At 50.1% G+C, this 14,716-nt stretch overlaps 1 protein-coding gene across 2 annotated transcripts in view; it reads left to right on the top strand.

Moving 5' to 3' along the window:
- Window positions 1–14,308, top strand: part of Mras (muscle RAS oncogene homolog) — a 53,345-nt gene extending 39,037 nt beyond the window's left edge. The window contains exons 3-6 of one of the 2 annotated variants that reach the window (XM_048416858.3): window positions 5,743–5,896; window positions 7,105–7,204; window positions 9,989–10,068; window positions 11,242–14,308. In XM_048416858.3, coding sequence (XP_048272815.1) covers window positions 5,743–5,896; window positions 7,105–7,204; window positions 9,989–10,068; window positions 11,242–11,341 — 434 coding nt within the window. In that variant the 3' untranslated portion in view covers window positions 11,342–14,308. The remainder of the gene's footprint in view (window positions 1–5,742; window positions 5,897–7,104; window positions 7,205–9,988; window positions 10,069–11,241) is intronic. The other variant, XM_085689606.2, reaches the window with a different exon arrangement.
- Window positions 14,309–14,716: the final 408 nt, after the last annotated feature.

Raw genomic sequence — 14,716 nt, 5'->3', positions numbered from 1 at the left:
CCCAGTCGCCTGCTTTCTCCACCTAGGCCCTACCTCTGAAAGTTTTCACTGCCTCCCAAAATAGAGCTACCAGCTGGGAGCCAAGCCTTCAACATATTTTATATTCAAACCATAACATTCCCATCCCCGAGAGCAGCATCAGAGCATGAATGTCCCTGGCTCCTCTAAGAACTCCACAGTCATGGAACATCTTCCCCAAGTGGGCACTCACACCTGTGATTTGCACACCAACCCAGGGGATCTTAGGCCTCACACACACCTACCCCCTCAGTCCCCTTTCCCCAGGCACCATGACTGGAATAGTATGGCCTCAAGATCAGGCGTCTCTGGGGCTAATAGCTGTGGACTATTACTTGCTGTTGTTCTTAAGCCTTCTCTGGGAGGTAGCTGGTATCACTGCCAAAGGGAATCCTCCCCCAGGGCCAGGGAGCCAGCTGGAGGCTCCTTCCCTGGAGGCGGTCCCAGGCGACCTGGCTTTCACAGCCTGTCAGTGCTTTGCAGCTGAAAAAAAAATCCCCTTTTCTGGGAACAGTGAGTGGGTGATACAGCCAGTCTTACTGCCAGACACCTGACCTTGCCCTGTGACACACCTGACCCAGAGAGCGAGCACAGTTCTAACAGGAAGGAGCAAGCCTGTCCCTGTATGCTCAGTGAGATGACGTAGTTTGATGCAAACCTATACCCAGGGAGACATAGGCTTCTCCACTTAACTTGCCTGAAAAATAGGCTTGATCATCTTTCCTCTGCACGGGCTGCGTGGGGAGTACAGGAAGGCAGCAATTTCTAGATGGGGTCCTTGTGGATGTGCCATCTCTAGAAGTCACTATCTTTATTGTTCTGTGTCCTGGAACCCTTGATTCACCCATCAGTGAAAGCGGAAAAGTCAGTTTTTAGTGCTTTCCCTTAAAGTTCAAAGGGCCATTTCACCAAAGTCTCAGCATTTTTTACCTGCGTTGGGGGATGCATCCCTGCTTAGCACACCTTTTTGGGCTCTCTTTGGAGTTGTATCTGGGGGAAGAACCCAGGGAGCAGTGCCTGGTTCCTGATCTTTGCCACTCCACTACGAAGTGTAGAGCTGAGCCAGGTTAAGAGGCACGAATATGAACAACCGAGGGCACAGGCTGGAGGAAGGTTTCAGAGATGGGAGTCAGAGGCTGGGACCTCCCATGAGGGAGACCTCCCCAGAGGTCTGCCACTGAGCCAAAGGGCAGCCGGGACATCTGGCAAGGAGGTGACAGGCTTTGGGACAACCAGTGAGAAGGGGAACAGACTTTCAAGTTGGCAGTCACAGCTTCAGCGTGTGTTTGGAATCTGGACAGCTAATCTGGATCCAGGTGGCCAGACCCACATCTAGATGAATAAAGAGGAAGAAGAAAGGAGTGGGGCGGGGGTGGAGAGGGAGAAGGTGATGGGAGGAAGGGAGAAGGGATGAGAAAGGAAAGGAGGCAGTCTTGACAGGGACATCAGAGACTCTGGTTGACACCCTCAGTGCTGACTGCCCACCCACCTGAGACTTGGTGATGCTAGTATGCAGGACTAGACCTTAGAGCAGCCTCCACATCATCCTACGGCACTGGTGTTCCTATCTCCAGCCTCTCTCTGCCTCCTAGTTCTGCCGGCATCAGCACACACACTGGCAGATCACATCTTCCCCCACAATGAGTAAGACTCTGTCCCCAGATGCCTCCTACCTTCTTGATCATAGGGAAGGCAGACAGTCACTTTCCTTAGAGCATAAGCTGGGTACCTTCAGCCTCCCTTAGGAAGGCTGGGTGGCAGGACATGGGCTGGGGTCTGTCCCAGGTGCTTTCAGGTGTGTGAGTCAGAGCAGGGGCTGCCCAGCTTGGCATCACCTCCTCCCAGCTGCATGTCTCCTCAGGCCAAGAATAACTTTCAGTCATTTGTGTCTTCAGTTTTACATGCAATCACTGGTGTATCAGGTTGTATGTGGTTTGATCATTCATAGCTTTCTGTAATTATTTAAATGTTATTGGTATATATTATACCAATACAAAATAATAGGCCTTGTTATGAGACTTCATACATGTACATAATTACTCCCTTTATTGTCTCTTGTCCCCCACCCTTTTTTCTCTTTCCAAATTGTCTCCTTTACACACACACACACACACACACACATACACACACACACCCACAGTGATAGACTCTCCCTAGCATACAGACCAGGATGACCTTGAACTCACAGTTTTCCTACCTCTGTCTCCTGAGTGTGACACCACTCCTGACTTTTTTTTTTTAAATGTAGATTCCATATATGAGACACGATGTGATCTTCATCTTTCTGCATCTGGCGTGTCTCACTTACAGGGTGATTTCTACTTCCAGTTTTCTGTAAACAGCAGCATTTTGTTCCTCTTTATGCCTCTGTAGTACTGAGGTAGCGATCTAGATTTGTTCAGGTATGTACTCAGGGGTGATATGGCTGGGCTGTGTAGTATGTCCATTCTTTTGAACACTTTCCATGTTGATTTCCATAGTGGCAGCACCTGTTTCTATTCTGACAGCAGCGCAGATAGTTCCTGGTACCTGCATCTTTGCCAGGATTTGGTGCCTTTTGCTTGATGATAGCCCTTCGTACTGGAGCAAGATAGGATCCCAATAAACTCTTGATTTTCATTCCCCTCATTGCTAATGATAACATACGCTTTATGATTCTATTTTTGAGAACTGTCTCCTATGTGAATTTTAGAATTTTTTCTAGTTCTGTATAGAATGTCATTGAAGTTTTGATAGACTTATTTCTGCCATCTTGTTTCACGGCTACTTTTTGTTTTGTTTTTGCCTTGTTTGCCCCATGTGCTTTGTTCTCTCGTACTGACTAGGAAGTCCAAGGTTTTATTTCTGTTTTTCAGAGTTATGGTATAGACGTTAGAGTATGCCTACTTGTGTTTTCCTGTCAACATCAGGATATAATCAGGGTCTGTAGCCTCTTCCCAGAGAAAGCAAACTTCAGACAGGGTTACATATTCATTAACCTTTGCCAGAATAAGGACATCACTTTACTGCGGGGATTACTGAGGCTGGGAAGATGGCTCAGAGGTTAAGAACCTGTCTGCTCCAGCATAGGAGCTGGGTGGAGCCCCCAGCACTCACACTGGGGAGTTCACAACAGCCAGCAACAGCTCCGACTTCTGGCCTCTGGAACATACCAATACACACACACACACACACACACACACACACACAAAATTCAAAATAAAAATAATTTAAAAAGTTTAAACTAGTGTTTTCCTCATCTTCAGATTTTAGAGATTTCTATATTTGGAAATAAAACATTCCAGAGCCCTTCAGACGTTGAACTTGCTGCTTAGGTATATTCACCTGGTAGCCAGTTACCTTTTCATGGCCCCCTTCTCACACATGGCTCATCATAATTTAGATGTTAGTTCTAAATTACCCTGTATTCTCTTGCTCTGTGTTTGTGCTGCTGCAGTTCTAACCGAGGACCTCACCCAGGCCAGGCAAGTGCTCTGCTGTTGCTCTAGATCCCGGACCCCTCTTACCTGTTTATTTTAAAGCAGGGCCTTGCTAAGTTGCCTGGGTTCACCTTAAACTTCCTGTCCTCCCCCCCTCCAGCCTCATTAGCAGCGGAGAAGGCAGACCCGACCACCAAGCCTGGCGTCCAGAGTCTTTTAATTGAGCAACAAGTGTTATCTTTATTCCAATACTTTCCTGACAGAGACCGTTTATAGTGTTGCTCATCCTTCTCCTTCCTGGAATTAGTTTTCACTTTGGTGATTTATGTTCTCCAAGAGTTCTTTTAGAAAACGTGGGAATGTTCCTGCAATGTCAGATATGAGCAGTTCCTTCCCAGAGGGTTTTTGTGTTGTTGGTGTTTTGAAGACAGAGTGTCTTGTAGCCCAGGCTGGCCTTGAACTCCTGGTCCTTCCGCATCCACCCCCCCCCAAGCGCTGGGATTACAGGTGTGTGCCACCATGTCAGGCTTCAGGGGCATCTCTTTTATTTTCAGGTTCATATTGAGCTTTAATTTTTTGAATGCTCCCTAGGTTATTTTTAGAATATATTCACAGACTTTTTGGGCGTATATTAGCTACACTATGAGTCTTGTGACCTCTGCTCATGCTCGTTTCTCCCCACGCACAGAAACCAGTCCTATCACTTAGATAGGCAGTTAGAGTAGGCTTTACCTAGGAAGAAAGGCAGAACTGGAGGATCCAGCCTACCTTAGAAGTGGAATCCCGGGGCGGGGGGATCCCCAGGTTCCTCATTCTGTGGCTTTCCCTGCCTCCTGTCCACAAGTGATTCTACATGAGGACCCCTCCCCTCTTTCTTCTCAGGATGTGACTTGAGGTGTTGCATGGGATCTGCCAGGCTCAGCAGCTCGTGTGAGAAACTGAGCCCCGCAAGCTCTGGCTTCTTTACCTCAGTGGCTCAGCTTAGGGTCCAGCCGCATGCTCAGTACAGCCGTGACTTAGAAAGTGTTCAAATCTTGTCACTCTTCTCCCCATCTCATGTTGCCCGGATGATCTGGAAGCCTCCTAACTAGTTGCCTGCTTCCACTGGAGGCTGGTCCCCAACTCCCTAACCTTGGACCAGCCTTCTTACAATGTCGTCCTCTGGATCCTGTCTTAGCCTACATTCTCCACTGGGCCCCGTCCTGCTGAAGATGAGGGAGAGCCTAGGGCAACAGACTCTCATGCCCCCCCCCCATCAGCTGTTGGCCGCACCTCTACCTCTGAGATTTTTGGGTATTCCCTCTGCTGGAATGTTGCTTCTGGGGTCATGTGACTCTGATCCCTCCTGCATCTAGTCTTTACTCAAAGGGCACCTCCTGGGAGGGGGAGATAGCTTCTTGACCTCTCCAGGCTAACAGCAAAGGCTGGAGCCACCCTCCCCCTGACTTGATTGACCCTTCCACCATATGTTTACCTTTGGTAAAGCCATGCCAGCCATTCAGTTGTTTACCCGCTTTACTACTGGATTTTAACCCCATTTACCATGTAACCAAAGTTCCTACAGCCTGCCTGGCATATCGTAGGTGCTCTGATAGTTCTAAAATTAATAGACAAAATTGCCTAACCTCTCTCTCCTTTAATTATTCAAATACAATACAGGTACTTTGGGGTTGGCTCTCAACTAGACAGGAGTACTTTGTGTCAGGAAGGAAGAGTGAGCAACAGGGATTCTTGCAGTAGGAGTGGTGAGGGTGGCAGGGGGCTATAGTGGCACCCCAGCTACCACCCAGTTCCTATCCCGGATGCCCCTTCCTGCCATTTCCATCCTAGGATGGACCTTGACTATTGGAGATGATCCCTGTCCACACAGAGCTTAGGCCCTCCTCACTGGGCTGGTTTCTTTGGTATTCTCCACACCTGAAGTCTTCAAGGTGGAGGCCCTTTTTCTACATACGTGAAGGAGGAAATGGAGGTGCTGAGGGTCAGGCACACCCCAGAGAACCCCAGTTTTTAAGGGCTAAACCAGGAATCCATGCCTAGCTCTGGGGTTCCCCAGAGGGACCTGTGAAAGCTGTCTCTGACTTCATGAGGCCATAGCATTGTGGTCCAGGGAGCCCAGAAGCTGAAATGCATCAGACAGAGCCTGGCACAGAAGCCGCCTCTGAGCTGGCTGGAAGTCCTCCTCTGAGGACAGCTGGGACTGAGCTGCTGCAGGGATAGTGGCAGCTGTAGCCTGGGGCTCTACAGTCTCCAGTGGCTCCAGTGGGATCAAGGGCAGCCCCTGAGTGACCTAATTCCTCTCCAGTTCTAGACACAGCAGGGCAGGAGGAGTTCAGTGCCATGCGGGAACAGTACATGCGCACTGGGGATGGCTTCCTCATCGTGTACTCAGTCACTGACAAGGCCAGCTTCGAGCACGTGGACCGCTTCCACCAGCTCATTCTGCGTGTCAAGGACAGGTGAGAGCAGCAGACAGGGCCTCCCTACTCTCCATCCTCCTCTCTACCCCTCCCCCTCTTCTTCTCTCCTCCCTTTTTTCTGTCCCCCCTGCCCCCAGATCTTCCATTACTTCCTCTAAGGTCTTCCCTGACCCTTTCTTGGTTCCCAAGCTGCTCCCAAGACTCCACGGCTCATGCCCCTCCTGTTTTCAGAAACTATCCCTCAATCAAGGAATCGTTGGTAATGTCTTTGCTTTCCAACTCCAATTTAACCAAATTGCATTATATGCAAAGAAAAGTGAATTTCCCCTCCAGAACACACTGAAATTGGTTAAATTGCATTTGACTACAAGATTTACAATTCGCACATTAAAGGCTTTTTTCCTTCACACCCTATAACACAATTAAATCACCTAGTGTCTGTTTTAAGCCCATCTAACACTGCCAGCCAAAGAAGCAATGCAAAAAGAAAAACAATAAATGACAGAACACAGCAGGCTTTGATTTAATCCCAGTAGAGATGGAGAAATCTAGCCAATAGCCGCCCCACAGGCAAGGGCTTGTAGCTTTACCTAGCAGAGGGGCACATGCTTGCAGAGCAGACTGCAACTGATTGATGTCCATTCAGCCCATGAATATATACAAACCTCAAAAGAGACCCCTGAGTGGTCCAGTGGTGGGGAAATCTTAATTTACTTGCTAATCAAAGAAATAAAAAGTAGCATTTTTTTCCTTACAAATTACAGGGTATTTTTCTCATAAAAATATCTAATATTGCCCAAAAAGCCATAGGGCTGAAGTTTTGTTTGGTTCTCATGTCAGTAAGATGCTGATGGGACATGTCTCGCCATCCCGCACCTCTTCTTCTTGGAGCCATTCTTATTTTGCAGCTGCCGGTTGTGCAGTACCAGCCCCGTCCCTGGTGCTCTCCATGAATCCTGGCTGAGAGCTGCAGTGGCCTTACATGGTTTGTATATCAGAGTATTGGAGAGCCGAGGAGTCTCTCTGGGAAGCCAGGCTCCTCACCCACAGCCTCAGGCCAGCATCAACACTAGCCCCGCAGCACACCCCAGGCTCCTCCTTCCCAAGCCCTTATCTCCACTGGAAAAGAGGAGGCGCACTGGGGAACTGCTGTGGGGGTGGCATGGCACAAGGTCCCATTGTGATCACTTTGGGCTGGTGGTGCCGGAGGATGCATCTCACGTGGCTGTTGTTCTCCTGCTTCACAGGGAGTCTTTCCCAATGATCCTCGTGGCCAACAAGGTGGATTTAATGCACCTGAGGAAAATCACCAGGGAGCAAGGAAAAGAAATGGCGACCAAACACAATGTAGGTGTGTGTGCTTGTGCGTGCTTGAGCATGTGTGTGTGTGTGTGTGTGTGCCATGTGCAAGTGCACGTATGTAGGCACGTGCTCTGGGGACCTCAGGACTATGTGTGACAGTCCATATGTCATTCCTCCTGCAGTACTGGTCTTTGGAAATGGGAGTAAGACCTCCCTTATCCCGAGAAGCGGAGGCAGAGAGACCACAGGGTGCAATGTGGCAGGATATTATCTGAAACGAGCAGCAGGCCAGTGAGAAAGCACCCTCTGCAGCCATAAGAGGCCCTGGGGAGAGGGCGGACAGCTTCCTTCAGAGTTGCCTGGAAACTGGGGTTTGGTGGAGGGCTGCTCTGCCTGGGGCAGCACATAGCCAACACTGGACCGCGCAGAGGTGGTATCTCTTCCGGCTGGCTCACAATCTAGCTCTTCAGTCTCATGCATGAGAAACCTGGTGATGCTGAGTCACAGCGATCTGCTCTGTTCACTGAGTCCGTGCCCAGCACTGTACTGGGGGAGCACAGTTATCAGATCCTCTACCCTTACAGCCACAGGCATCCTTATCTCCACTTGATAAACATTAAAACTGAGATCACTCCAGCCGTACCCTATCACAAGCATGTTAGCTTTCTGAGTTCATTGCAATGTGCTTGCCCTCTGGATAGTGTTGGGTCAGGTCTCTGTTCCCCATCCCCATACTGGCACAGTGGACTGGGTCCTGTCTGCTGGCTGGAAAGTCTGATGCAAGGTAGCCCCGTCTCTGCCCACTGCCTACTCTCCACATAGAGAAAGGCATGCTGGGAGCTAGTTTTGCCTGTCTGTCTTCTGTATTTATTCCTTTATTAATTCCATCATCCTAGGTCCTGGGGAACAAGAGTTCCCTGCTTTTGGTGGAGACAGGCAGTAAGCAAAGTAAATTAGTTTGAAGTTGACACATCCTGTGGGAACAAGCAAACCAGGAAAGGGAGGTCAGGACAGGGAAGAGGAGGTACCTTTTAAATGGGGTGGGGTGGGTCCAATTCATCAAGGACTTAAGGAGGCAAAGGGATGGCCAGACAGATATCCTAGAACATCCAGCAACAGAAATGATCTGTGCAAAAGCCCTGAGGTTGGAGTTTGCGAGCTAGCGAACAAGCTGCCGTGGCTAGGCAGGTCGAGGTGGGCGAGTAGTCAGAGCTGTAAGGAGCTGTGGCTCTTATAGAGGCTGAGGAGGAAAGCCACCAGGTGGTTTAGAGAGAGGTGTGACATGTGCCCGAGCAGCTTCTCTCCTGTGACATGTTTCCAGTCCACTGGGAAAGGAGAAGAGTGGAGAATCATGCAAGGGCTGCCCCAGTATCACATGAGGCCAAGCAGTACATTTGGCTGTGCTTCAAAGAACCAGCAGCATTTGCTCACAGCCTGTATATGGGGTGAGAGAATGCAAGGTGGGTCCATGTGTTCTGAGGCCCCTAGATGCTGAGGATTGCTGAGCTCCCAGAAGTGTAGGATGCCCAGGGGCTCTGGCTATAGGTAGTTTCCTGCCTCCCTTCTGCATGTGTCCAGGGCTGCACAACATCCTGACCCATAAGTCAGGTTCTACCTGGTTCTTATCAGGGATGCTTAGCATGGGTAGACACGGCATCCAGTTCGCAAGAAGCTCCAATGCTGACAGTGCACAGCTGCTCAAGTGGCAAAGAAGAAGGCTCTCACTGACTCTGCTGGCCTGGCAACATGGAGTTCTTGCAGGCGTGTCATTCTGAGCTCTGTCTCCACACTGCAGGATGGCGCTCGCCTCTGAGGGTTAATTCAGCAAAAGCAAGAATAGGGTAACCTGGAAAGCCGAATAACCATCGCACTGTGGATGTTGTTGTTCTTTCAGGGTTATCAGAGGCTCAAATAAAAATGATAAAGGCCTGAGCTGGGCCCTTTGTGTGTCCCTGTACTACACTGAGGCCTGTGCTTGAAGCCACTGCAGTGTGTGGACGCTGGACTTCACACGTATGGATGCTGACCCCTGTGTGTCCTGGGCAAAGCTTCCCGACAGATGCTTCAACACCTCAGCGTGTTCTGCCACTTTCCCTGTGCATTTAGTGCATTTATTCCCTGTGCTTAGCTGCTTTAAGTGCGTTAGAATAAAAGGCACTAATTTTGTGATCAGGAAAAATAAATGTTATGAAAAACAGCAAAGCCCTTTGGTCTAACCTCAGCCAGTTTACCCCTCCCCAACCTTCCAGGAGGCCAGGGCATGTTTGTATGTGGAGGGATGAGCCCTTCCTGACTCTCTGGCATACCTCACCTCCCAGAGTCTGTTCCACTCAGCCTGTCCAAGGCATGGTATGGATGTGGCCCATGAGGTGGCAGGCACAGCTCCCATGGGCTGCTCCCATGGGCCTAGGCTGGAGAGCTGGGGTAAGGGACCAAGGTGACCCAGGTCCAGAAGTCCAGCAGACTTCTCCTCAGCCTTCCCACTGAACTTCACTCTGGAGGAGCTCAGGGCAAAGGTCAGAGGTCACGCCCAGAAGAGGACCGAAGAAGGCACAGTATGCCTCGGTGTGGGAAGCGAAACAGTTTGCTCTCGAGTATAAAAAGACTAACTGGGTTCTGTTTCAGGGAGCGATTATCTCTGTGCCTGGAGAACAGGATGGGGCTAGAGAAGCCATTAGTGACACTCTCCAGCCTTACAAGTCAAGAAGCCCTAGAAACTTGTGGGGATTCTATCTGATCCTCAGAACCTCTAGAGTGTCCATCTTAAAGGTGGAAAAGGACTTTGTGGGTCATGGTGCCAGGTTGACCAAGCTGAGCATTGCCTTCCAGATCCCGTATATAGAAACCAGTGCCAAGGACCCGCCTCTCAACGTGGACAAAGCCTTCCATGACCTCGTTAGAGTAATTAGGTGAGCATTGTTCCCTCCCTGACAGCTGTGCCCCTCCCTGGCAACGACCTCTGTGGTAGAAGGGGCAAGCCATATTGCAACTGGAATACAAGAATAACACAGCTCCTGTGCTGGGCCAGGAGCCTGGGCAGTGCCAAGCCTAGTTTGCCATTTCTTGTTTGCATTTCCCCCCTGTGCTACCTCCATCTCTACACTGCCCCCAGATATAATGGGGCGGGGGTGCGAAGGCTGCAGGCATGCTGTGGAGATCAGGTATCCTGGTACTCTCAGAACCCCGAGCTTTCAACATATCCCACACAGCGAAGATCAGACCCCTCTTTCTACCCTCTGAAAACAGACAATTATGGTTCCTGGGCTCGAATTCCAGAGGCACTGTGTGTGTGTGTGTGTGTGTGTGTGTGTGTGTGTGTTCCCAGATTCACAACCTGTGGGTCTTTAAGTGCCAGAAGCCCCGAGAACAGACTCCTGGACATTCCTTTAAAACCTTTCTCACTTCATGTGGGATAACCGAAGTTGCCTCCCGGTTGTGTTTCCTGCCACCATCTAGTCCGTCGTATTCTAACCATTTAACATTCCCAAGAGTTAAACCCCTGTCTTCAGTACCTTATGTGGGTGACTCAGGAGCTGTTGGTCAGATGTGACTCAGATCTAACCTTGTCATGGTGCCCCATGTTTACCACCTCTTGGTCCCCTGCCACGCGTACACCCCTGCTTCTAGCCCCACACTCTGCTGCACTGCCTGATTCCCCGTGTTAGTGCCGGAAGTGATGTGCCCCCCACACTGCTGTGTACTGCTCTGGGCTGCTGGCACCAAAGGTACCCTTTGGACCTAGGAATGGTTAACGGAAACCGATTAACAGGCTTTTGCACTCAGTTGACCAGTTGTCTAAAATATGAAAAATTAAAAAACAGAAGTCCATTCCATTTTAAAGCTTGATGGTGTTTACAATCTGAATAAATTAGTCATTACTTAATGTCACTGATCCCAGTCAGGTGACTCTGGTTTCCCTTCCCTTCCTCTACAGTCTTCTTAGACTAAGATGCTTTGTAGCCTGGTCTCCTTGGGTGGCCAGGACAGCAGCACCCCCAAGCTCTCCCTCCATCCCAGAGAGGGGCAGAGGAGGAGAAAAAGCTTGAACTGACTTTGTCTTTCTGCCCTCCATTGTTGAACAGGCAACAGATTCCAGAGAAAAGTCAGAAGAAGAAAAAGAAAACGAAATGGCGAGGAGACCGGGCCACGGGCACTCACAAACTTCAGTGTGCGATCTTGTGACAGCCTGAAACCCTGGGTGTAGCCACCATGAACTGCTAGCCCCGGGACCAGCCCACTGCCTAACTGCACTGAGAACCATTTCTTACCACAGCCCTTGGCTCTGGACTGGGCACAGGAAGGGAGCAAGGGAGGATGGGTAGGAGCAGACAGGGTCTGGCTTTGCCATCTCTCCCAGGAGACAAGCAACAGCTTCCAAGCCCTCCGTGTGTTGATTGAGCCCAGTTCCCAGTCTCTCGGTGATGTGTGGTTTCTTTTAAGTACATAGGGCTGATTTGCTGTGGAAGTGTTTATCCACATCCAATATACTAGACAAGCCATGAACAAGCTTCCTCCCCGACCCCGTCCCCAGTGTCTGAGCTCTGATGTCTTTTGTAGATTTTTAAATTATTTGAGTAATGATTATTTTATTAAAGAGGCCTGTGCCCACTGCCTGGTGAAGCCCAGGTCTTCAGCAGACCTCTCGGATAGTGTCGGGAACAGCGCTCTTGTCTTTTTAACTGAGAGTTCCTAGCAGTGCCAAACTTCATCCAGGATGAATGGCGGAGATGGCAGAAGTTAGTGGAGGTCTTGGCAGAAGCCTGGGGTAGAGTCAAACCCAGGAAGCAAACCCCAGAGACTGGAGAGAGGGCGATGGATTTATCTGGAGGATGTCGGTGTAGTTGAAAATGCAGAGATTAGAAAAATTCCCTCATTGCTACCCGCCCCCACCCCCACAGCCATTGGAGTGAGAGCTGACTGGGGCCATTTCACCCCAGAAGGGTTTTCCTTATCCTAACAGTGGGCGGGGCCAGTGACTGGCTTTGCCAGCATGTTCATTTGTTTTTCAGGCAGTGGGTAAATTCTGTGTTCAGATGTGGACAGGGCCCTGAGCGTCTCAGATGTGTCCCTTCCTGCTTGCTCACATCCTGTGTGTTGCTATGCCCCTGACAAACACAGGGGCATGTCCCAGGAGGTGACTGTGACACCATCCAGAAAGCTGTTGTTCTGTGATCGTTCTTAGCTGAAAGCACTCAATACTATTAGCACCGAAACATCAGGACCTGAAGCCATCTCCATCTGAGTCAGCTGACTACCACCTTTATAAGCCCAGCCAATGAGCACACCCCTTCTGGCATCAGTGGTACGACTGCCTTTTGGTGCACACTTCCACTGCCTTAGGTCTTCTGTCTCCTGTCTTAGATCACAGGGGAAAGGAAAGTTGAGCTGGTAACATAGTCCCTACACTGTTTCAGCAGGGATACTGCTCTCCCACCAGGTTGCACCCTTCCCTCTCTGCTTCTGTTGGTGGGGTAAAGATTGAGTTTAGGGGGACAAGAGGGACGAGATGCACTCTGTGGGAGGGTCACAAAGAAGGCAGGACAGCTAGTAAGCTATTTGCCAGCTTACCACGCAACATGGCAGGTCCCCACCAGGTGGCTGGGCCACTCTGGAGAAAGAAACTCATGGAAAGAAATCCAAGGCAAGTGAGCACCAAGCGGATGTCCAGCCTCACGATGCTTTTCAATCCAGAAAGTCTTAACTTGTTGACACACAGGACCCGCGTCACCGAAGGCCCCATCCAAGGGACAGTTCTGCTACAGAAGGAAGTGATTGTTAGCTGAAGATCAAACTTCTAACTTGTCAAACTGCCACCCTTCGCCCCACATTTTTCTGTTTCTAAAAAGGATACCAAAGAACATTCCAGATGAGGTATCTCACCATTTCCAAGATCCTGTAATACTTAGGAATTTTTCAACGCTAAGAGGACCGGGCTTTCTCTGGCCTTAGACTCTTGGAGTCGCACCCACTGCAACTGCCGCCTGGAGAGGTGCAGGGTGCTCTCCATGGAATACAGAGACGGAGACAGAAGGCCCTGTTCTCGGGGCAGCAGCCACTATCAGAGAGCCCCCGTCTCCTGCCCACAGCACCCCTTCATCTGGAACCACACCTCCACTGTGCTGAGTAGGGACTTTCACTGGAAGCAGAGCAGTTGCCCCAAGTCACACAGAAGGAGGCTCTCAGTACTCCTGCCCTCCCAGAAGAGACAGCGCATCCAGGCCCATCATCCGGGACATTCATTCTCAACCGCCCACATGCTAAGCTGACTCCATACTGGCTAACATCTGGCCTTCTGCAGTCTCTGACTCAGGGCTGCTGATAAGCTTTCATTTCCCAGAATCCCATGTCTCAAGTGAGATAGGTAGGTAACACTGCAGAATTAGAAAGGAGCCCTTCAGCAGAGTCTCCAGAGAGCCCAAGTCAAGTACGCTCAGCCCACCTCTATCACCAGCCAACAGGGGAAGCCTGGAAACCTGGTTGGCCATGATACCATGTGACCTTTGAGTCTGCAGCCGAGTTCTCATTCTGAGGTTCCCTCTAGTTTTTCAGAAACCTGTTCCTATCACATCCCCTGAAGTACACCCTCTCAGGAATCCCCTCACCCCTGCGCCTCTTTCGTGTGCTCCGATTTCCTCCCATTACTCTGACGCCTCCTTATGGGCTCCTTTTCTCTTCCTAGCCATTCCCTCTCCCCCAGAATGGGGCTGTGCCATGGCTACTTCCTTCCCAAGCACTTTGCCATACAGGGGACATCGGGATGTTTGCCTTAGGAGCTTCCTGCCGTCCCATGGTTCTTGCTGAGGAGAGTACCTGATTGAATTAATGTACCTGTCTTGCCTGCCAGGAGATGTGACCCACTAACCCATGTCAGCTCTAACCCGAGAGCCCCTCAGACCCTGCTACACTAAGTCCAGAGCCACAGAGGGGTCCCTTTAGCAGCCCACCTGGTTGGAGACTCCACATTGGCTGGGGTTTACCTAGAATGCCAGATACTTGAAACACTGAGCCCTTTGAGTGACAGTATTAGCAGGTGGCCATTGTCGTGAGCGAGAATGATCCCTGGACGTCTCGATGATGCTTGAGCCTTTTATGTAACTTTTTATCAAGTCTTTATGTATCTCTACTTATTAATAAAGAAACAAAGAGAAATGCTGTCTTTTTCCCTCTTGCTCGAATACCCCTACTTTTGTGATTTATCAGTCCTTTATCCAAACGCTCACCTTTTCCAGAGCGTGGCCTTGGGCTTAGCCAAACCCAAAGCCCACTGGTGGCCATGGGGACATCTGCAGGAGCCCACTTCCTCCACTGCACACCATCTGCCCCTCTGTCTTTTGTGGGAAACTGTTCTTATATTTAAATGGGATTTGTGACCAACCCCCGCCCCATGACTATTTCACCCAGCTCCTTGCTTCCAATTCTCAACCCCAAAGTCTTGGACTTGCCCTTCGTTCACCTGACCCTGCCTTGTAAGCAAAGACTGTTGATTCCCCCTACAAAATACGTCTAGAAGCTACCCTTTCCCGCTACCTCCACTGTTTGAGCCAATGGTGCCTTTGT

The sequence above is a fragment of the Myodes glareolus genome, chromosome 4 (genome assembly GCF_982192425.1).
Source record: "Myodes glareolus chromosome 4, mMyoGla1.1, whole genome shotgun sequence".
In the NCBI taxonomy this organism is placed as follows: Eukaryota; Metazoa; Chordata; class Mammalia; order Rodentia; family Cricetidae; genus Myodes; species Myodes glareolus.
This window is presented reverse-complemented; position numbering and strand designations above follow the sequence as displayed.